Below are 21,744 nucleotides of genomic sequence, written 5' to 3'. Positions count from 1 at the left end.
TAAAATGCAAACCCAAACTGCGATTCACTGGCTATAAATAGCTCACTTATTCCCAGCTTTTCCCTTCCTCCTTCCAAAAGGAAACACTAAAGTGCAAAAGGATACAACTGTCCAAAACAGTACAGGCCTGACTAAATAATGAAAACCCGAATTGGGATGTGACAGTTCATAGTAGTTCATTTTGAATTTAGAGTCTAACCATAAAGCAATGCAAGCTCAATATAGTTGGTGGACTTGCAATATTTGTATTACAAAGCATCAACAACAATGTGAATAAACTAGTCCCGCTTGTATACTTTTAAGAATGTATTGACCTCAATGTAATCATCAAGAGGCATTTTTATTTTAAAAACAGTGCAGACACTTAAGTCTTCTCATGGTTTTGTTCAGAGAAGAGCTTAAGGATCATTTATATACCCTTCTCTTGATTGCAATCTTATTTTGGTTAGGCTTTGTGTGTCTACAGTCACCACAGGAAAAAGAAAATCTAGTGTTGTTGCGTTATGATGCTTTATGAAAAAAGAGAGAAAGAGAGAGAGAGAGAGAACGCCAACAAATTAACCAAAGTTGAGGAAAACAACTTTATTTGTTCCATATTAACAAAAATTCTCATATGAAGCTGAGCCTCTGGATTGGGGGGTATTATTTCACAACAGGTGGAGGGTTGGTCTGCATGGTGGAAAGCTCAATGGTGGGGCTCTGGGAAAAAAAATAAAGAGAGGAAAATGTTTAATCAGTAAAAGTCAGTAAGTCCTGTCCAACCATGCAAGATGAGATTACAGTCAATATATTGCAGCAACAAATATCACCAAGAAATAACAAGATTGTCCAAGTAACCCGCTAGTGACATCTGGAGGTAAACACATGAAACAGCACACCATCTAACAGACTGACTTGACTTTTTCCAGAGTGGTACAGATCATGTTCACTGCTCTACCACTCAATCTCAGATCAAGTCTAAATCAGATTTTTCATTACATTTACACATTCACGAATATTTCCTCTATACTAAACATGACAGCGGTCACCAACAGCAACTTTAAGCCATTTTCTTATATACAGCTCATTCTGAGTAAGTCTGAATCTGCGTTTTTGCACCACTTTATGGTACAGATGTTCTTGGTTACAGCTGTAATTGTGTGCTTTTCACAAACTAACCAGCTTAACTATTTTACAGCTTCATTATAAATATATGTATGGTGGCCCGTAAATGGGAATATTCATTTTAATAACTCATCTTTGTCACAAAGATTTTTAGTGACTGTCATGGTATATTTTATGTTGTATTATGTGTCTTAAGATGGAAATATCAAGATAATCTGGCAATTAAAATAGCCAATACATTTAATATTCTTGTTCAGCATTACTGAATAAAAATAAATGCCACATAGTGCTTACAAAGCTCAGTGGCCATTTGGTATAGCTCCCAGCACTGCAGACAAACTTATGTCACCACACTTAAAGTCACATTTCTTGAACTTGAATTATAGTATTGGTAAAATAAGTTAGTACTTACTGTCCTTCACAGCCTTCTTCTTGCCTGAGATGACAGAAAACAAAAGAGATTTGTTTAACAAATACAATGAAACAACCCATCTAGATTGTCAGTAATACTTTAATGATTTTTTACTAACAGCTTTTCAATAAAGGACCAAAGCATTCACATAGCAGTAAAATACAAATTGCAATTAAGAGACTGTATGAAAGCACCTAACAAATCACACAAAAGCAAATATTAATTTGAAGATTTTGGCATAGACACTGCAGACTGATGCCTAACAGGTTGTTTCAATCGGTCTGTTTACTAAAAAAAAAAGGCAGTTACAATACAGGTTCAAAGGGTCATTTTAAGTTTGCATGTCATATTTTATCTGCACTTCTAGCAGATGACATCTAATATACTGTTATAAATAATAATAATGAAGTTTTGAACTCACCTCCATAGGAAACTTTGTAGTACAGGTATGTCATGATGCCAACACCGGCCCACATCTCTTGGTATGCCTTAGTGTAGTAAGGGCTCATCAGGGACCACCAGCTTGCAAACGCACGTCCAGCCATCTGAAGGAGGAAGCAGCAGCAAAGTATGAAATTACAGGTAATCTCCTCTGTTAAAATCCTCAAAAAACAAACAAACAAACCAAAAAAAACCCACCCTGCATAATCTGAATATCTAACCCGAAGCTGCATGAACACTAAACTTTTGGTGCTGACTGAAACTAACATTCAGTCAGCACCAATTTCGACTATAGCTAACTCTTAGTTAATCAGAAATTCATTCACACAGAGTGACACATTGACCCTCAACACGGAGGTCTATCTGATGACTATGGCCACCAAAGAAACAATAATGAAAAGATGCGTTAAAGACACATTTTTCTAAACTTTATAATACTACCGATTAACTGACTTCTTGGGTTGACACTCGTTATTAATGACGCTTAGCTAAGGTTAATGTCCCTGCTGATACCGACCAGCCTGCTAGCAAGCTTTTAGTTACCCATTACGTGTAACAATAAATACATACATGTCGCTAATACGAGAAAAAAGAGAAAGTTTACACGTAAATAAATAACAGCTTAGCGCGAGAAGCTAACTATTTCATTCAATAAAACGGCCCGTGACGGACAGATTAGCGTCTTTTCTGTAGAACTACAAAGAACGCCAACTAGCCTTAGCAAGACGCTAGCTAGCAAGAAACACCTGGAAAGGCAGCATATATGTCCACAGTTAGTCATCCAGCTTTATTTTAAATACCTATCGTGATGCACTGAGTGTTGTTATGTTATCGTTAAAGTAACTTTGCTAAATAAAAATGAAATCCACCCTTACATTTTAGTTTGTCACGCTGCAGAAGGAAGGTCAAGACAGCGCTGCTGCTAAACGTCAAAGTCGTGGGGGAAAGCTTCTTCTACTTTCAACAGCGTAGTACTTCCGGTACGTTTTTGCTCCGTAGTGCCACCGACTGGAGGGACCAGTTTGAGACGAACTAAGCTTTGTGACACGGTGCATTTTCCTGCTGAAAGCAGCCACGGGTACACTGTGATCATAAAGGGGTGGACATGGTCAGCATTGATACTCAGGTAGACTGTGACGTGTAAAAGATCTATAATATATATATCTAGTTATACAGTATCTATAGTAATAGTTTATCTATATGTTATTGTATATTTTTTTCTAGTAGATTTATCTTTTTAAGGTCTGCAGTAATGTGTAACTAAATATTTAAAATAAGTGGTATGGACTGCAAAGTGTACTTTTTGCATTGCAATTGCAAGCCTAGCCTCATATTGACTATTTCTTGCATTCACTATTTCCTCTTCAGTCACCTTTCTCACTCACTATGTGTAATTAGACCTCTCTGCACTGAATCATACTTGTTATTAATCTCTAGCTTTCTTCTACAGCATGCCTTTTATCCCGTCTTCCTTCTCTCAGCCCAACTGGTCGCAGCAGATGGCTGTCCCTTCCCGAGCCTGGTTCTGCCGCAGGTTTCTTCCTGTTAAAAGGGAGTTTTTCCTTCCCACTGTCGCCAAAGTACTTGCTCATAGGGGATCATATGATTGTTGGGTTTTTCTCTGTATGTATTATTGTAGGGTCTACCTTACAATATAAAGTGCCTTGAGGCGACTATTGTTGTGATTTGGTGCTGTCTAAATAAAACAGAATGGAATTGAACTGAATTGAATATTCATAATCAGTTGACTATTGCTTGGTAAGCCAGAAGTATGTTTTAAGATAAGATCAAATGCTAACAGATGGCCCGGTTTCTTTGCGTTTGAGTTCTTGACAACCCATGCGTTTAAGTAGACAGCAACTTATAAGTGTTACAAGTCAGCGTACTGAGCTGGAAGACTAACTTCCTAACTTTAAATTTTAACTCTCAAAGTGTACCTTGTCTGCGTTTAGCTAAAGAATAGCAGATAAACCTTAAAGCCTGCTCCACTTTCAAACATTACCTTTTTCTGCCACAGCCATAACAGGTGGGAATTTGAGGTAAGGGTGCAGCTGCCGGGGCACAAAGACTTTCCACTGCTCACCATAGTGAAATAACAAATAAAACACTGGCACCTCTCTCAAGGGTAAAAATGGCATTGTGTATCATGTTCTCCCGTTCAAAGCTCCTACCTTCTCTTTAGGTGAGACAAGTAAATAACAAGCAATGAGACATTTTAGCTCACGATATGGTGATTATTCTTTTCAGGTCAGAAATTTTGTAACTGTGCTTCTCCCGGTTATCCATGTGTTTTACACTCAATATGAAACCTGATGAGAAAGATTATTCACTGCTCACTGTTGGAATGACACTACTTTCCTAGTGATTCCCAGCTGTCCTATAAAAAATATTTAAGTAGAAGCACTTTTGATTCCTGAAATACAGTTATTTGCTTTAATAAATAGAGCTGAACACTAAAGAAGCTCACCTTACGATTTTACAGTGTTTGATTGTTTTGTAGCCAAAGGCTGCTGGGTTTGTCTGAGAGTCTGCGTAAATGATTTGCTTATACAGCCAGAGAGGGCGGGACTTTCCACTCTTTGCTGTTCTCTCCCACCAACAAGCAAAGCACCTTGTTTCATTTATGAGCACTAAAGGCCATATCCTATTTGAAGACACTCAATACTGTTTTGCCATATTCAAAGGACACAGCTGAGGAGATTTATTGTACACTCTTAACTCTCATCTGGGTTCTTCACTGCCATGCCCTGCAGTAGCTGTCTGCAGTGACTACAGCCCTGCTTACAGGTATGTTAAAGATTTGTGACCAGGTCATCTATTTTTGTATGTCCACACTATGGCAGTGTGTTGGTAGCTCATTATGGACACCAGAGTTTTTACTTTTTTCAGCTCAGAGAGGTTGTGCCTGAGCCTGTCTGCCTGCAGAAAAGCAAGGGTGTGGATAGGTGTGTTCCTAACATGACTAACCAGTGAGTAGAAAAATGTTTTAGAAGAAAAACCTCAGTGTTGCTGTCTTCCCCCCGAGCAGATGATTTACTAATATTTTTCTCCTAGACTTTCCTGAAGTCAATTCTGGGCTCTACTGTGGAGACTGCATGGCTTCAGGTGAAGCAGAAGAAGGCGATGGAGGGATTCCACTGGACATCGACAATGTGCACATGCTTCTCCAAGGTCGGGCTATTTTTGCACTTACATAGATGTTGTGACATGTGATGTGCTGTCGCAGGGAGTCACTGTGGTGGTGAACAACTCTCTGAGATCAGCTACTCATTAAAGACCAAGAATTTTGGAGAAACATTACAAAATTGCATAGATAAAAAAAATTCTGCTTCACTTTATTTTCCATCACAGTTACTTATGAAGTTAGCATTCCAGTTCTAAACTACAGAACTGGAAGTGTAATGAAAGTGAAAGTGTGAAAAGCACAACTCCAGCCCGAAGACTGAATCGTGCTTAGAAAGTGTTTAATGTTGCGCTCACGTTTTTCTAGTGTGGGCGTATTTTTTTAAAGCTGTATAATAAAACACACGCAGACCACAGCACTTTCACTACCCCAGTTCAGCAGATAATGTGCAGTTAAAAAGAGGGTTTGGCACTTTGTTGCGTCTTAGTCTTTTACTTTGAAGATTCATGACAAATAACCTTTCAATAAAAGCAATCTATCTGCTCGGCTTCATTTGATTCACACCATCAAGTCTGCATTAAACTTCACCTTTTATCAAGAGAACTCCAATTATTATTGACTCTGTTTTAATTTCCCAAATAAATTGTATGTGACTCATGCCCATTTTAAAAAGGAAGAAACACTATGCTTTTTTTATCTGTTTTGTCTCCATTTATTTGCATCTAGGAATTTGATATCAGCTATGTACCAAAACACGCATATAAGCAGTGTGTGAGCATCATGGCAAATAGTACATCATAGAGTCACTCATCATTGATACTAAAAATATCACCAAAATCTTACACATCATTTACCAAAGGTTGCATGGCCTTGATAGCTGATCCCACAAGGGGTATAACTGCAGAAAACAGTTCTGTTTTCAAGTAAAATTGTAGTTAAAGTTATTCTATGAGTAGACTGGCAACAATTGAAAAACAAGACTCTTCATCAGGGTCTACATCAGGATCGCTTAGTCTTTGTAATTGTGTCTCAGTTGAAGAAAAAACTAATATGACTCCATTCATGAATCTGATCAAAAGCCAACATCTATAAATAAGCAAGTATTGTTTTCAGATTCGAAGTTTAACTACTGGATACAAGATTTCTCCCATTTCCTATGTATGTGCAATGGAAACCTCAAGTTTCTACATGTGTAAACCGCATATTATACCAGATTAGTTGTGATGTAATCAGTGCTGCTCATATGCCCACGCCTTAAACTCAGACTCAGGCTGATTAAAAATATAAAAGCTGCATTCTAGTACCAAACATATGTCTTTCTGCAGAGTAAAGGTCAAACAACTAAGAAAAGTAATAACTGAAACAAATTTTAGTCATGCCTGTTTTGTGATTACATTTGCCTCAATCACTGTGATTTGACCTGGAAAAGCATATTTAGCTAATGCCTACTCAAAAATGAACTGAGAACAGGAAGTTTTGATTTGGTGAAAGTGAAAACCTCACTGTTGTCTTGTGATAAGAAAATTACATACAGGGGAATTACTGTATTTTAAAATTCTCGCAAGTTTCGCTTTCTGTAGAGTCCAAGGTGGTTCATTTAGGCCTTAGAGTTCCAGAGCTGTAACCAACTAAATCCAGGGATTTAAAAAAGGAAAAAAATCCAGTGAGGGCTTCAGGCGTTAATGTGGTGACGCCTTTATGCCGCCAATGCCAGGTGAGGTGGGTGGAGTTCAGTGTTTCAAATGCTCGGGAGTGGCCTGTTTTGGCAAGCTCTTAAACAAACAGAAGCATTAGTTGCTCAGATTCTTGGTCAAAATTGATACCAGGAAATGAGTCCAAAACAAGTGTCTGTGGGCTTTTTTGTTTCTGTCAGACAAAATATCAATATATTATATTTCTTTAAGGCTACTGTCAACAGCTTGCTTTTGGGTCTCGTTGACTGTTATGTAACTTATTGTGGTTAGACTTGAGATGGAAACAGGCAACTACTCCCTGATATTTTCATGCTTTCCATCATTTTCTGATTACTGTAGGAAAGCAGTCTGATGTTATTTACAGTAAAAAGTGCAAAGGTTTGGCAGTGGGAGTTTAGGATGTGTTCTTGTGCGCATCAAGCATCATTTGATCCAAAATATCTCACTCTGTGTGTGCATGCATGTGTCAGTCTGGGCATTTGTTGTTTCTGTGAATGTGCCTGTGTGTATATTTGCTCTGCGTGTGTGTGTGTGTGTGTGTGTGCGCATGCCCCAGTATCTATGACTGTGACTGTGACTTGGAAGCTGTCCCATCTGTTAGGGAGATCCTAGCATTTAGCATGTCTTTAGCTTAAAGAAGAAGCTTTTGACACCAGGATTATCCGGTGGCCAAGGCAGAAGCTTTATGTTGTGGACACCTAAAATCATTATTCATGGGTTTGTTAATTATTCATTATAAGAATGGAGGGTCAAAAATGTTTCTCTTTTTCTGATGTCGGTGAGTAGTTTATGACCTCCTCGTGATTATAACTCACAACAAAGGTCCCTTTGCAGTTATAAACTACAGCTTTGTTATGGACGTTACATCAGCATGATCCTGATATGGACAGTAAAGGAATAATAATAATGGTGCTTTGGGGAATACACCGTAATGTATTTGTTGATATTGTGCATTTAGTGCATTAGGAGTTAAAACTGATGGTTCACACAGACCTAGAGACAAGAACAGAACTAGACACTTTTGAGGCTTTTGCTGCGTTTGAGTGAAGCTTTTGCATAAATCAGCCAGCTTGACTGTGTTTTCATTTCTTTTTAGCATAACAGTATCTCTTTTTAGTGTCTAATACTTAAGTACTGTTCTAATAATAGAAATCTATACATTCTATCAACAATTTCTATCTATATTTCCCTAACAGTGGAGCATGAACAGATTCAGAAAAGGACATTCACCAACTGGATAAATGCTCAACTTGCTAAGGTATGTTAAGGTGTTATATCTGTGTAAGCTGCACAATGAATTTAACTATATTTATTTGTTTGGCAAAGGGAATGGCAAACTGCAGGCAGACTATGCAGCTGTAAATTCAAATTTGAGATATTTCATGCTTGAGGTAGTGCCAAATAACTGACAAATCCTTGCTTTTAAAGTAATTCCTGGTGCTTTATTAACAGTTTGGTTGGGAATATGGATGTTTAAAGACTATAGTAGTTAGGAAATTGGTGAAAATGGTATATATACTTCTAGGCATGCCATCTGCATAATACATGTACAAAGAAAACAGCAAATTGCATTGCTTGTCCTCAATGCACTTTTTTATGCGACATAAACAGTCAAAAAGTAAATGTTGCAGATGCTTTATCAGCAATACAGATTAACATGACTTCATGCTGTGGTTGAAAGGTTAGCTGCATGTTAGCTGGAGAGCGTAACATGCTGACTCACTGGTGAGAGCAGGGAAGCAACTCATGGATCTCATGGGAAAGAGACCTTGAGCTGCTGACACCAGTCTGGGGTATAAATAGTGCTGAACAACATGTAACATGAACCAAGGCAGCTCATGTCCACATGACTGTGCTCCAAGCCGAAATCAAAACTAGCAAACCCGAGGTACTTCCTTTATACGTAGAGGTCAGTGTTTGCCACTGTGAACAAGAAAATGCTTTTATATAAACACATTGCAGCTTCAAAACATTAAAATGGGGATCAGCTTGGCTTGTGCTGTATATTTTGTGTGTAGCATGTAAATTTTCAAGTTACTGTGCAATAAAAAGTGGCATACACACTTTGGACTTTGCCCAATGAAGAAGACAACTTCTATTAACCTTTGTGCTTCTTGTTGCACTTGATGTCAGTTAAGGTCAGAAATTATATTTTCATCAGCTTCTTTGACACATGGAAGCACTAAAAAAACTCTCTTTTCTATAATTATCATTCAGTTTAACACCCAGTGTGACCAAGAGTTGTTTAGATCAAAGATTTTATTATAATTGCAAAATTATATAAAATAATATACGTAATTCAACTTTAGGTGTCACTGTCAGCTTAAACTCACTGCGTATTTCTGTGGTTCTAAAAACTGGAAATAGCTTTTATACAAACACACCTGCTTGTTTACTTTGCTATATTGTGAAGATACAATCAGTAAAACTATATTTTGTGCATTGCTACAGGGAAGCCCGCCCTCATTTGTGTCAGACCTATTTTGTGATCTCAGAGATGGGTCAAAGCTGCTCGACCTGCTGGAGGTGATGAGTGGCCAGATGATGGTGAGTTTTAACATCAGTGAAATGAATAAATTCTAATTTTCTCCTTATGTGAAGACAACTATTGGGAAGATAAAATGCCATAACTGATATTGAGAATTGTCTGCCACTGTCATTATAGAAAAGACAAAAAGGTCGTGGGGTTTTCCAGCAGAGGGCCAATATTGAGATGGCATTAAAATTTCTCAAGAAAAAAAATGTACGTTTGCACACTGAAAAACATTACAATATAATATATGTGTGTCTGTAGTGTGTTTAATGCTTTTGCTGCTGTTGTTCGGTGTACTTCAGGTCAAACTGGTGAACATTAACATCCCAGATATCATAGATGGGCGGCCGTCCATCATCCTAGGCCTCGTATGGACCGTCATACTCCACTGTCATGTGAGTACAGTGGAATGAAGCATTAGTCAGATACTAATGGCAGGACATCTTAACAAAACATGTTAAGATTTATCACAGTTGTTTAAAAATCCTTGCACTGATTCTAAGTTTAACTTTATGAAGGTATTGATCAGTTAATGCACAATATGTTTACCATCTCTGTTTGTTTTAGATTGAGGAGCTGGCCAGTGCGCTCTCCTTCAGCTCGCGTCATTCCTCCCTTGACTCTCTCTCCAGCCTGGACTCCTGGTCCGGCAGCCCTGTTCCAGCTAGTCCAGTCCCCGCAGGTCGGACATCACCGCTCCACAGACGTTTCCGTGTATCTGCCAAGAAGGCCCTGCTCATGTGGGTCAGGGACCAATGCAAAAAGTGAGGGTTTTTCTTTATATTGTATAAATTTTAATATTTACAATGTTTATGCTGTAACCATTTTTTTTACACTGGTATCTTGAGTTTTTAATGATTAATAATATTCTTTTTTGTCATTTTTTAATCTTCTCAATGCGACCCATCTAAGTGATCAGCGTTAGTCATCTAAAGGTTGTGGACCTTGTCTTCCTCTTTCTAGAGTTCATTGCTCTGTTAATGTGAAGGACTTTAAGTCAAGCTGGAGAAGTGGAGAGGTCTTCCTGGCCATCCTGTCTTCTCTCAGGCCTCAGTTGGTTGATCTCTCACTGGTCCAATCCAGAAGCAACCAGGAGAACCTGGAAGAAGCATTTCACCTTGCTGAGCAAGAGCTGCATATACCCCGCCTGCTGGAACCTCAGGGTGAGACTGATAAAATGTTAGGGGGCATTTCACAGTGATATTTGTTGTAATTCTGGATAATATGATGACCTTTTCTCAGGAATGACTCCAAAAGGTTTAGATTGATTAAAAAAAAACAACAACCCCCCCCCCCCCCCCCCCCCCCCCAAACTAAGCTTTGATTCTCTAATAGGCAAACTTGAAAACGTGAGTATTATACAAAAAAGAAAACAAAAGCAAACTAATCAAATTTTTCTCATTGCCTTTCACCTCAGATGTTGATGTTAGCAGTCCTGATGAAAAGTCTATCATGACCTATGTGGCCCAATTTCTGCAATACTCCAGCGACATGCCAGCACCTGATGACCACCTCCAGGTTAGCGATGAGATCATATTTCTCATTTTTTCAGCACATCCTGCTGTCTTTTGGTCTTCTACAAGAACCTTCATGAATGTAAGGGTGGTCAACCATCTTTCTGTCCTCCTCCTTTCAATACTGTTTTTCATGGTTTGATCTGGTGGTGGTGCTATAGCTGTTTCCTTTGGCCCAGCCCTCCTTTTGCTCACCTGAGACTCTGCCTGCACACTTTACTCCAGCAATTGCTGTCTCACCAGTACACGAGGTACACAATGAATCCTTTAACACTCTGTCACTTTTGTTACGGAAGTCTTTCTTTTCTCTATTAAATAATGGTAATTATTAATGTTCATAACTGTCTAACTCTCGTGTAATGGCATGAACTGCTTGATCGCGTGGCCCTGACAACTTATTCTAACACTGCAATGGTCGTTACTGACAGCTTTGGTTATGAACATTTAGGTTTCTCCAAGTGAACGAGCACAGCAAGTGACATGCTGGCTGGAACAAGCCTATCAGGAACTGTCAGATTCATGGAAGGCTGCAGAGAACTCAAGTTATGCTGAAAAATATCAGGTAATGCAGTATTAAGGATTAAATTACATGTTCAGCGTGTGTAGGTTGTAAAGTTAAAGAGTTATCATGTTTGATTTATCAGGTGCTTCAGAGCCTCGCTGGCTCCTTCACTGAGCAACGGAGACCAGTGATGACCCTCCTGGCTGCCCTAAGACGCTGCCCTGAGCTGAGTCAGCAGCAGTGTTTTCTCAGGACAGCGTGGGATCAACTGGAGGAAGAGGTCAGGAAATGTATTTTTGCATAATAAAAAGCAAGGTTACATTCAGGGTTTTAGTTTTTAACCTGTTGGGGATATTTGTGGGGACATTATTTTAAAATATTGTGGTGAGCTGAGGAATCTTTACAACAAAGGCTCCACACAGAGGTTGAGCCTGCTGTTCTACCCCAAGCAGAAAGGGGCTTTTTATTGAACAGTTTTGCTGTACTACATTGTGCTTCACAGGGTCAATAACCCCGCACATGAACTCACTCATGGTATAACATCTCTTTCCATCAAACAACAACTGTCAGTAATTTTACACTGTAGCATTAACAGGAACAGTGAAGAGTCACGTAACAATAACGCCACATTATTTTAATATTTACGGAAAGTCGTCAGTATAGAAAACTGCTCGTTTTAGTGAAGCAGATTGCTCATATCAAGTTGTTTGTATATGTGTGTCGTTCTGCAGCTGCAGAGGTGTAAAGCAGACTTGGACCTGAGTCTTCCTCCTCCTCTGGACTCTGTTGTTGCATGGCTGCAGCGTGCAGAGGCAGGGCTTGCAGAAGACGCAGGGAAAGTGAAAGACCATTCAGATGTCGCTAAAGAAGCAAGAGCTCAGCAGGATAGCCTAAAGGTTCATTTGCGTTGAAGCTACATACAAAGAAAGAAAATGTGATCTTGTGACAAAACTTGATAACAGTGTCCTGAAACTCTGAAGAGCAACATTATTTAGATTAAAGCTTAAAAATCTAGTTTTTTCTATGTTTTTTTCACTTTTCAGAATATAAATAAAGAAATGGGCCATTATGTCAATATTCTTGAGACTTATCACAACATGGACGACTCGGGGAACATAGTGGTCCCCCTTGAAAAGTTTGATGAGATAAGAAAACGGTATGTGACCCAATTGTTAAAATCCTATAATTTCTGAATGTATTATGATTTTTTTTTTATGACTATATGCAGGTTTAAAGGCACAAATCTCCAAGTCTTGTGTTTGAAAAGAAAAAAGCAGTTTGTTTGCATCTTAATTTTCAAACAGTTTAACCAGCATTCGGGTCTCAACCAAGTATCGAGGGATCAAGTTGGAATACCAAGAGTCCCGTCACACCATCCTGGACCTCCTGAGCCAGATCGGTGCCAAGGTCCAGTCCTGGAAAACACCCTACAGGTCTCAGGAGACCATACATGTTCTTCTGCAGGACTGGCATGTGAGTGTATATCTGAGAGAGTAATATGTAAAAGCTTCTATTACTAATTCCAATGATGACTAACAGTGAATGGCATATATTCTATTACATGTTACTTCAAGGTCAGGCCCTTACAATATAAATAAGCTACATCCAGTGAGTCATTTGGGATCAAATTCTTCCTGAAAGACAAAAAGAACAGGAAAAAAATGATTATTTTCTGTGATTTGTTTTCTAGGAAACAATTGAGCATCAAGACCTGCTTTTCACTCTGACAAGCGCTCTGCACACCCTGAAGGAGAAGGCGAATGTTTATACCAGCAAAGCAGCGCTAAGTATGGAGTAAACATAAAATCATATTGTCATGAACTCAATAGAAATGTAATCAAGTAATTAGTTTTTTTTAAGACGAGATTTGACTTTCACACACTTTTCACACCCCAGGCGAAAATTTCCAGCTTGTTGCTCGTCAGGTGAAGGAAGCAGAGAGTGAAGTTGAAATGGTCAAACAGGCTGTGACTGCTACTAGGGGTACCATGGAGAGAGTTTTGTGTGCATGGGAGACGTACAACAAAAACCTTGCTTCTCTACAGGCGTGGCTGGCGCAGGAGAAACGAATTCAGTCCCCAGCTGCAACACAGGTAACTTTACCCTGTTTGTCCTGTAGTAACTGTTGTGTAACTTAAAAATCTCCTTTCTCCTTCTATCATCATCATTTAAAAAAATGATTTCAAAATATCCTCATTGTTGCTGGTTTTTCTTTGCTTTTTAAAATACTTGGATACTGTAGGATATTAGTGAGTGGACTTCACGTCAAGCTCAATTAAATGAGGCAGGGAACTATCTCATAGAAGTGACGGAAACGTCAATCAGTCTCAGTCTGGTCGAACAATTGAGCAAAGTCAACATTCAGTGGGCTGAATACATGAAGAAGGCTATGTTTGTAAGTATTCATCTATTAACAATATGTCTTTTATGCAGGTCTAGTTCTGTTTGTTATTTTGTATTTGACATAAGGAGACATTAAAAATAAAGGAGCGTGTTAGACATAAAGATTTTGTCTTTTAGGAGGTATCATCAGAGCCCTGTACTGGTGCATCATGTCTTCAAATGGTGCATTCAATGACCCAGGAGGCCAGCCTGCTCCTCAGACAGCCACTTGAGGTGGCCTCAGTGCCACTAAAGGCTATCAGACAGAAATTACAGGTTAGTAAAATTTCAAAAGGCTGAATTGATCAGTAAATAATAAATAAACAAACAAATCTTTTTGTTATTTGAGCTACTGTCTCATACTTTATAATATTTCAGTTACTGAGTAAAAAGATGGCAGAAGTGAACGTGTCATCTCTTAGCTCTTCTCCCGACTTTCAAACAAGCTACTTTGAAAAGATCCAGAAAACTCTCCCACAGGTAGGATGCTCACTGAGATGCAGGGAAATTCTCTTTAATATTCCTAGAATATTAAATCAGCGCACAGGCAAACATTGTGCAAATTTACTAGAGTCCAGTTCTCCTATGTTGAATTATAGCAAACAAAGAACAGTCTGACTGTTTATTTGTACTGTAGATGCTTGTTGAAGCAGAGGGGGCCTGTGGGGAGCTGCAGCAGGCTGCATCCAGGCTGGAAGGTGGTCTGGCTGAGCTGGATCGTTGGAGCACTGATGCGATGGACTGTTACAATCACCTAAAGGAAAAAAGTCACAGAGGACACCCTACAATGGAGCCTACAGCAAAAGTCAGCAAACCAAAGCTTCATGTTGTTTCTAATTAGGCGTTTTGTTAGAGAGGGAAAATATAAAGCATATATGAAGCTGTTAAATTCAATACACACTTTAACACTTCCAGGGGCTAATCTCTCGAGGCTTCCAGCTGGCAAACCAGGTTAAAACTGAGGAACAGGATCTTCAGGGTCTTGTTGGAATACTACAGAAAACCTCTCCTCTGCAGCACCTCAGCACCTCTAGCCTGAAGGACAGGGTCACAGAAGCAGTCTCCTACTGCCAGGTAAAGTAAAACAATAGATGTAATAACTTTTTTTCAGTCCCATAATAGTCCCTCTTATTCATTTGTATGCTTTGCATTTTTTAGGACATTCTGGGGATGTTTAGTTCTCTTGGGTATAAGCAGGAAGTTGGTGAATTTCCTATGAATCAACCAGCCGTTGAAACAATCTTTCAGACAAAGAAACAGCCTGAGATTGGGTTATTAGTTGTGGCCAGAAGCAAACATGTAGAGAACATTGGGAACATCATGCTCCAATCTCAGCACTCAAATCAGCTTTCAGCTTCCACTCCTCAACAAAGGACAAGAGATCTCCAGGGAAAATTACATGATGAAAAAGATATTATTACACCCAAAATAGTCACCAGTTACCCACCTGTAACTTATATTCAATCTCATTTTCTTCAATCTGCAAAAGAAGCTGAATCTGAGCTTTTGATCCAGCCACAGTCATTTTCTAAATCACATCCCCTAGCTTCAAGTTTCAGTGAAAATGATCAGCCGCTACCTGCTACGACTCAAACTCCTATTAAGGGAAAGTTTTCAGAGAGTCCAGTTCCCGCTAAATATGGAGGAAGTTTACCTTGCCAATTTCAAACCAAGCACAAGAACACAGGACCGAGCTCTATACAGAGCAGTAAACCTCCACAACCACTAGTTATGGTCCACAGGGAAGTCCATTCAAGAGCCCAGTCAATGGCGAGAAGCAGGCTGGAGAAGGCCCGGTTTCGTCTGCAAGGACGCATCCAGCAAGCGATGAAGTTATTTGGTGGCAAAGAGATTTCAGAGTCGGAAGCCAAGAAGAAACAGGTACGCTACCAAACATCACAGAACAAATTAAGAAGGCCGTCACTATCTTTAACAGATGTTTTCAACTGTCACTTCAGTTTTTTGACTCAAATCAACAATTGTAATTGAATTACTAGTGGTCACACAGCTGATTTGCTTATTATTTTCTCGATTTATTACTTTGACAACATTTCAAGGTGAGTTTAAAGGCAGACATCCACCCAATTGTTGCTTATTAAATGTTTAAAACAGAGGCTTTAATATAATTTAGATGCTTTCAGTGCTGAAACACCAAGGCCTTGAAACGTGCCTGAATATTCATAATTCAAACACTTTCTTTCAAGGTCTCTGGTATTTTGATTTGTGTTGCTACCAGTATCGTTTGTGCATCTCTTTACAGCTATATGTCTTTCTGTGCAGAAAGCTTTAAAAATTCTGCAGCCTGCCATGCTCGAAGAGTTCCTTTGTGCAGTGGACGGTTTTGGGGCTTTCTGCTCTGGATCCCAGCTCCAGGACTTGATGCTCCTCTCTGACTCAGTGAGAAATCAGTGGGAGGTATGACAGGAACTGCACACATAGTCTGTAATTGACTGACTGATCCAGTCATTTTTATTCAGAGTTAAATCTAATGTAAAGACCTGAACCAAATACCTAAATCATTCACAAGCACATGTAGATCTTTCTTACTTTGCATTATAACCAGTATCACTACCTAAAAGGGGATTATATTTATTCTAGTGTTAAAAGAAACAGACTACATCTCAGTTATAATGAAGTCATTCTGTGATATTCTTTTGCTTTGCTTTTTGGTCATAGGCATAAAACAGTGAATGTTTTATATAGTGGAAAATAACACGTAATAATAGGTCAAATACGATCCAGTCATACAGGATTTGTTTTGGACTTTTCAAGAATCTTTTTATGTGTGAGCGTCTTCACAAATTAATCCGATAAACTTGATATATTCTATTTTTTTCCTAAAAACTTTGGTTAAAATTTTTTCTGCTTGCTTTTGTCATGCACAGGATGCACGCAGAGAAATGGCTGCTTTTATTCCGATCTTGTGGTCAAAGATCAGAGAAGGGAAGCAGTCATTTTCTGTCGTGCAGTGTGAAACGCATACTAACACTGTCCACACTGACCAGACTGACGATGATTCTTTGCAGCAGCAGCAGGTACTTGTCTCTAACATAGTATTAACATGGGACTGTGCTGTGTTTGTATCTGCCTGGCAGATGGTCAAATTACTGTAGAAAGAAAGATTTGCCTTCAGCTTCTCAGGAGCTCATATTTCTCCCAGGCTGTCACTGAGGGAGCCGCATCTATTGAGGAACGTGTTGAATCCCTCAGAGAGCTGTGCGAAACACTGACGCCAAAGAAATCCTCCTGCCTCGCTACAGACCAGCTGAGCGAGTCAGATGAAGTAGAGGAAACACAACCCAGGGATGCTGCAGTCCCAGCTAACAGGTCTGAAAACGCTAACGTTAAGAAAGAAACAGAAATCAGAAAAGTTCTTCAATGTGACCTTTTGTTAGATTTGCCTTTTTCTTTAATGGAAACTGTTTTAATCATTATTGTCAGACTTTTATTTCCTACATCTAGAAATAATTTTCAGTTTGATGCTCTGTTTGATTTGAAAACTACAAAGGCGAGGCCCTATTTTGCAGTTTCAAAGAAAGTGGCGCCATTTCTCCAACAATGTTCATGCCTGTCGGCTCGGTAGTTTTCTTTGTAAGTTTGCTGAAAGTTAGACACGGGCAACACTGATGAAATTCCTCTGGGTTTCACAAAGGAAGCTCAGACTCAAAAGGAAGTTAAAATTGCAGGAAGAAGGTCTAATTTAGATTGTGAAAACTCTATTTGCCTAAATTAGACAGAACTTGATTAGAATCTTGTTGCGTTTGAACTTACCCTTAAATCATTTTTCAAGTTATTAGAATTGTGACTTGAATTCAAAGTGATTTACTTGAAGAAGACCGTTTTTTATTTACAATTGTCACTCTGTAATCCTTCCGGTCTATTAATCTTAATCAGATGTCTGTTTGAATGAGCGGTTCGAACTGGCTGCCCCTGACATCCCCCCGATAAACATTTCTTATCTCAGCAGGGGACGGCAGCCTGGGGGAGACGCCCCACTGAGCGCGACTGACGTGTCGGCCAACACACAGCCGAGCAACAATCTCCCACAGAAACAAAGCGATGACAGCCCACATGAAGACCTCGCGCCCGTTTCTCATGTTGTGTCAGTGCAGCCTCATGGTGATATCCTCAAACTGAAAGTTCAGGAAGTCCCAACAGAGAGTGAGGTCCACCTGACAAAAAACAGAGACGGCAGGTCAGAACAAAATCCAAAACCTTCACTTCAAGCCAAAGAGCAGCTGCTGAAAGCCCGTCTACTGCACTACGCAGAGAGCAGTCAGCAAATCCAAACTCATGCACAGGTATGCTCAGATTACATCACTGATCTGCTTCAATTTTGTTTTTCTTCAGTTTCTCAATTCTATGTTTTGGTACTTTGTGAGCTCTGAGAATAAAACTAGTAATATGGAGTTATTGTTTTTTTTATGCAATCAAGTCAAGATATTTAAATTCAAAAATTAAATCTAGGAACACAAAGATAAATGTTGAATTGCAAGAAAATTAGATTTGTTATTAAAATGTTTATTCAAAAGTTTTGTTTAGGATGCTAATCAGAGTGGAATCTGAACTGAAAGATGTGAAAATTGGCCAGACTTGGTGGTGGGTCTATGGATAAGACAGCAGGAATGAAAAAACACTGCAAATCTATGTCCACTTTTTGTGTACAGATATCTTTTGTCATAGCAATAGCAAGACTGTATTTTAAATGATGACTATCTCCTTTTATTTGATCAGCCGCTAGCTTTAAATTGCGACTTTATAACTAATTCTAATATTCTATACGATTTACAACCACAAACCTCCCAAACTCGGGACTCTGTTATACAAAGAATGAACGAAAAAGCCATAGTATATGAACATGATCTAGAACAGCAAGAGAAAAAGGATGGATGGGTATTTCAGTCATTCTGTGCTTTGTCCAGACTCTGACTAAGAAGAAACTGTGATGTGGTGTCCAGTGTTTTTGAACGTGGACAGTGCTAGCAGTGTGCCACCATGACTCAGACTCAGCTGGTGTATTTTTTTCTCCATGATTTTTCATAATTTGAAAACACCAAGAAAGAGAATCTTTGTATATAATGCTATATTTCATAGTGACAAAATGTTTATGCAGCAAATAGTACTGTATTATAAAATCTATTGTATACCAATCCCAGCTCCAGGACTATGAACCTAGATTACATACTTATATTTTACAGTCACAAAATTGCTCTAAATTACAGTAGGCACTATAAATGAACAGTTTCATTCTGGAAGAGCTTGCAGACATTAATATTTGAATATCTGACAGTGCATAAAAAATGCAGCAGACTACACAGGTAAAACGTTAATAACTCTATTAAATGTCATTTACTTTGTTCATTTAAAGAAACCTTCCTAGTCAGAAACCAATTCAGCAGTTTTATTGGCTGTACAAGGAAAAGCACCGGCTGCAGAGTGCTAATCCTTGGTAATTGGATAGGCTCACTGCTCCATCTTTTCCTCTTTTCTTTACTGGACTGTTACTATGCAGCTCTCTCACCTCGCAGGCAGTTGTTAGGAGCAACACAGTGGAGACCAAGCAGGAAGCACAGTGGACCATCATCCCAGAGCCAGCTGCTCCATCTCAAAAAGAACATCCCTCTGAACAGGAAGTGCAGGAGAGGTATGCGTCACTATCCCAGTTAGACTTTATTGCACATTGGTGTTGTTTTTAGAACTGACAGCTTGTAAAATACTAATATGCTAGTAAGATTTACTAGACGTCACTGATTTTGCATCATATTTGCTTCCCAGTCAGTCTCAGAAATTTTAGTAATGAAACAATGTGTAAATCTCTCTCTAGTTATAGAAAGCTCTGCTCAGCATTTAAATCTCAGCTTCAGGGGAACAAGCTACTTTTGGAGTCATTTATCCCAGATCCAGTCTCTATCCTTGCCCTGCAGAACCAAAAGAAACATCTACAGGCAAGTTTGAGCACTTACTTTTACCAGAATTCTCATTTTAAAGTCCTACTCTTACATATGTGTTCATTATTATGTCTTAACTGTGGTCTTCTACATACTAGAATGTTTTTACAATTGTTAAGCATGAATTTGTTTGTAAGCTCTAACTTTTGGCTTAAAATATTATTGCTGTGATTGTTTCATAAACATGTTTCACCTCAACAGACCTTGAAACAAGAGACAGAAGCACTTTGGTTTGATGTTGAGCTCCAGTATGCCCAGTTTCCCCAGTTTGCCCAGCCGATGACCAGGGAGGAGGGTTGGAGTGAAGTGGAACGAGAGCAGGGGCAGCTGACTCAGCAGTGGAGAGAACAACAAGTGTGCCTAGAGACCAGGTGCAGCTACCCTCTTAAAAAAAAGAATTAGCAATTTTAATGTGCATTTCATACAGTTAGTGCTTTCCTTGCAAATATTAGACAATTTTAAATTAAAGTAGCTACTTCCTTGCCCATTTAAAGACTTACTTTAAGTTTATTTTACAGTAACAACACAGAGCATATGTAGAAATCGGGTGTTAATGTTGAAGCTGAAGATATAAAGTGACTACTACATGAAAACAGATATTATATGCATGTGTTTATATGTGCATGCACTCTACTAGGCTGCATGAACTGACATATGGTCTGTGGGACATATGGTTTGTCTGTGGAAGTATGCAGTTAGTGATAAGTTGCTCCATTTAGTTTAGTTTGTTCAGTGTTTACAGCGTTCTTGTTGAAAGACTGTTAAATACTAACAGATTTACAGCAGTATAAGCATGTTTGACACAACGTTCTTAAGGTAGCCCTAATGGCAAGTTAGTGCAAACACAGTGGCTATACTACCCAGTACTACAACCACAACTATCACAAATTCCTTGGACTATTTCACAAAGGGCAACATTTTTCAGTTTTGCTTCTGCTTTGTGTTTGGGTCAGAATGGCATCTCTGGAGAACATTGCTGACCTGATGAAGTCTGCAGATGACCAGAAGAAGCTGATCACACAACAACTGAACCAGATCACCGGACAGCCTGTGGATATCTCTTCTCTGACTTTGGCTGATTCAACAATATTACATGATTTAAAGGTATAGGTTTAAAACCATGTGTTCAAACAATTAGCGCTTATGATATGAAGAGTATAATATTATTTTGAATCCCTGGTCTCTTGAATAGGAGATGGACAACAGGCTGCAGGCTGGAATGAGGATGCTAACAGAAAAAAGCACCAAAGAGGAAAGTCAGGGGCCAGAAGCCACATCCGCCTCATCCCTCTGCAGGGGCCTCCACAGTAGCATCCATCATTTCAAGCAGCTCAGACAGCAACTGGAGAAAGTTCAGTCAGCTGTTTGTGCTCTGGATCGCTTCCTGACCACAGTGAGAGAAGTTGAGGCTGAGATCCAAACTGTGCTGGCAAACCAAGACCTGAGCAAGCAGAAACACGAGGCAGACTGGGAGCAGGAGAAACCTTCTTTGGATGCAACAATGCAGAGGTTGCAGGCTGCTACTGAGCAATCTGATTCTGTGGACAGTAATTTAAAGGCAGTGGGGATTAGTCTGACCATGGATGGTGCACTTGCAACATGTCAGGATGTGGTGAAATGCATCACAGTACATGTTGTGGAGATGGAAAAATGGGGAGCAAAAGCCATAATTCTCCCAGAAAAACGGAACATACAGGACGACGAGAAATCTAAAACTGTGGAGACATGTCAGACAAAGTCTGGTAATGCTCCCCTACAGCAACAGGACATGCAAGAAGATCCCACTTCAAGTGAGCCAGATGAGGAGTCAGGTTTGGACGCCAAAAGGCGTAAGCTGGAAGGAGAGACTCAAGTGGAGGAAGAGCACAAGACTCAAGCATGGAGACCTCGAGAAGATCTCCTAGAAACTAAAGACCAGAGACAAATGGGAAGAACCACCCAGGTTAAGAAAGACGGAGAAAAAATGGAGAATTTGGTTCAGAAGAGAGCAAACCTGTTAGCAACACTGAGGGAGACGAAGAAGGCAGCTGAGCAGCTGAGCCTGCAGGAGCCCACTCTGCCTGCTCTGCAACACAGGTACAACACCGAGC

At 39.4% G+C, this 21,744-nt stretch overlaps 2 protein-coding genes across 11 annotated transcripts in view; one reads left to right on the top strand and one right to left on the bottom strand.

The window, feature by feature from the left end:
* Positions 1-562: 562 nt before the first annotated feature.
* Positions 563-2,964, bottom strand: atp5mj (ATP synthase membrane subunit j). Its single transcript, XM_084953146.1, has 4 exons — positions 2,833-2,964; positions 1,938-2,061; positions 1,517-1,540; positions 563-699 (listed from the first exon to the last, which is right to left on the bottom strand). The coding sequence occupies exons 2-4, from the start codon at positions 2,059-2,061 to the stop codon at positions 686-688; spliced, it is 162 nt and encodes a 53-aa protein (XP_084809272.1). The 5' UTR covers positions 2,833-2,964; the 3' UTR covers positions 563-685.
* Positions 2,965-4,552: 1,588 nt separating this feature from the next.
* The window catches only part of syne2a (spectrin repeat containing, nuclear envelope 2a), a 90,264-nt gene continuing 73,072 nt past the window's right edge, over positions 4,553-21,744 (top strand). For 5 of the 10 annotated variants that reach the window (XM_084952550.1, XM_084952544.1, XM_084952546.1 and 2 more), the window contains exons 1-33: positions 4,553-4,744; positions 4,847-4,926; positions 5,012-5,128; positions 7,972-8,033; positions 9,227-9,322; positions 9,441-9,518; positions 9,611-9,703; positions 9,876-10,072; positions 10,272-10,471; positions 10,726-10,826; positions 10,984-11,073; positions 11,271-11,384; positions 11,467-11,604; positions 12,056-12,220; positions 12,368-12,480; positions 12,629-12,797; positions 13,015-13,111; positions 13,221-13,417; positions 13,567-13,719; positions 13,845-13,982; positions 14,085-14,186; positions 14,344-14,511; positions 14,622-14,780; positions 14,865-15,587; positions 15,987-16,121; positions 16,592-16,741; positions 16,867-17,033; positions 17,671-18,007; positions 19,235-19,350; positions 19,531-19,651; positions 19,856-20,025; positions 20,608-20,758; positions 20,847-21,730. In XM_084952550.1, coding sequence (XP_084808676.1) covers positions 5,053-5,128; positions 7,972-8,033; positions 9,227-9,322; positions 9,441-9,518; positions 9,611-9,703; positions 9,876-10,072; positions 10,272-10,471; positions 10,726-10,826; positions 10,984-11,073; positions 11,271-11,384; positions 11,467-11,604; positions 12,056-12,220; positions 12,368-12,480; positions 12,629-12,797; positions 13,015-13,111; positions 13,221-13,417; positions 13,567-13,719; positions 13,845-13,982; positions 14,085-14,186; positions 14,344-14,511; positions 14,622-14,780; positions 14,865-15,587; positions 15,987-16,121; positions 16,592-16,741; positions 16,867-17,033; positions 17,671-18,007; positions 19,235-19,350; positions 19,531-19,651; positions 19,856-20,025; positions 20,608-20,758; positions 20,847-21,730 — 5,660 coding nt within the window. In that variant the 5' untranslated portion in view covers positions 4,553-4,744; positions 4,847-4,926; positions 5,012-5,052. Of the gene's footprint in view, positions 4,745-4,846; positions 4,927-4,962; positions 5,129-7,971; positions 8,034-9,226; positions 9,323-9,440; positions 9,519-9,610; positions 9,704-9,875; positions 10,073-10,271; positions 10,472-10,725; positions 10,827-10,983; positions 11,074-11,270; positions 11,385-11,466; positions 11,605-12,055; positions 12,221-12,367; positions 12,481-12,628; positions 12,798-13,014; positions 13,112-13,220; positions 13,418-13,566; positions 13,720-13,844; positions 13,983-14,084; positions 14,187-14,343; positions 14,512-14,621; positions 14,781-14,864; positions 15,588-15,986; positions 16,122-16,591; positions 16,742-16,866; positions 17,034-17,670; positions 18,008-19,218; positions 19,351-19,530; positions 19,652-19,855; positions 20,026-20,607; positions 20,759-20,846; positions 21,731-21,744 lie in introns of those variants that run through there. The other 5 variants (XM_084952545.1, XM_084952548.1, XM_084952551.1 and 2 more) reach the window with 5 other exon arrangements.

Source organism: Perissodus microlepis, chromosome 15, assembly GCF_051167445.1.
Source record: "Perissodus microlepis isolate ML-2025 ecotype Zambia chromosome 15, ASM5116744v1, whole genome shotgun sequence".
In the NCBI taxonomy this organism is placed as follows: Eukaryota; Metazoa; Chordata; class Actinopteri; order Cichliformes; family Cichlidae; genus Perissodus; species Perissodus microlepis.
This window is presented reverse-complemented; position numbering and strand designations above follow the sequence as displayed.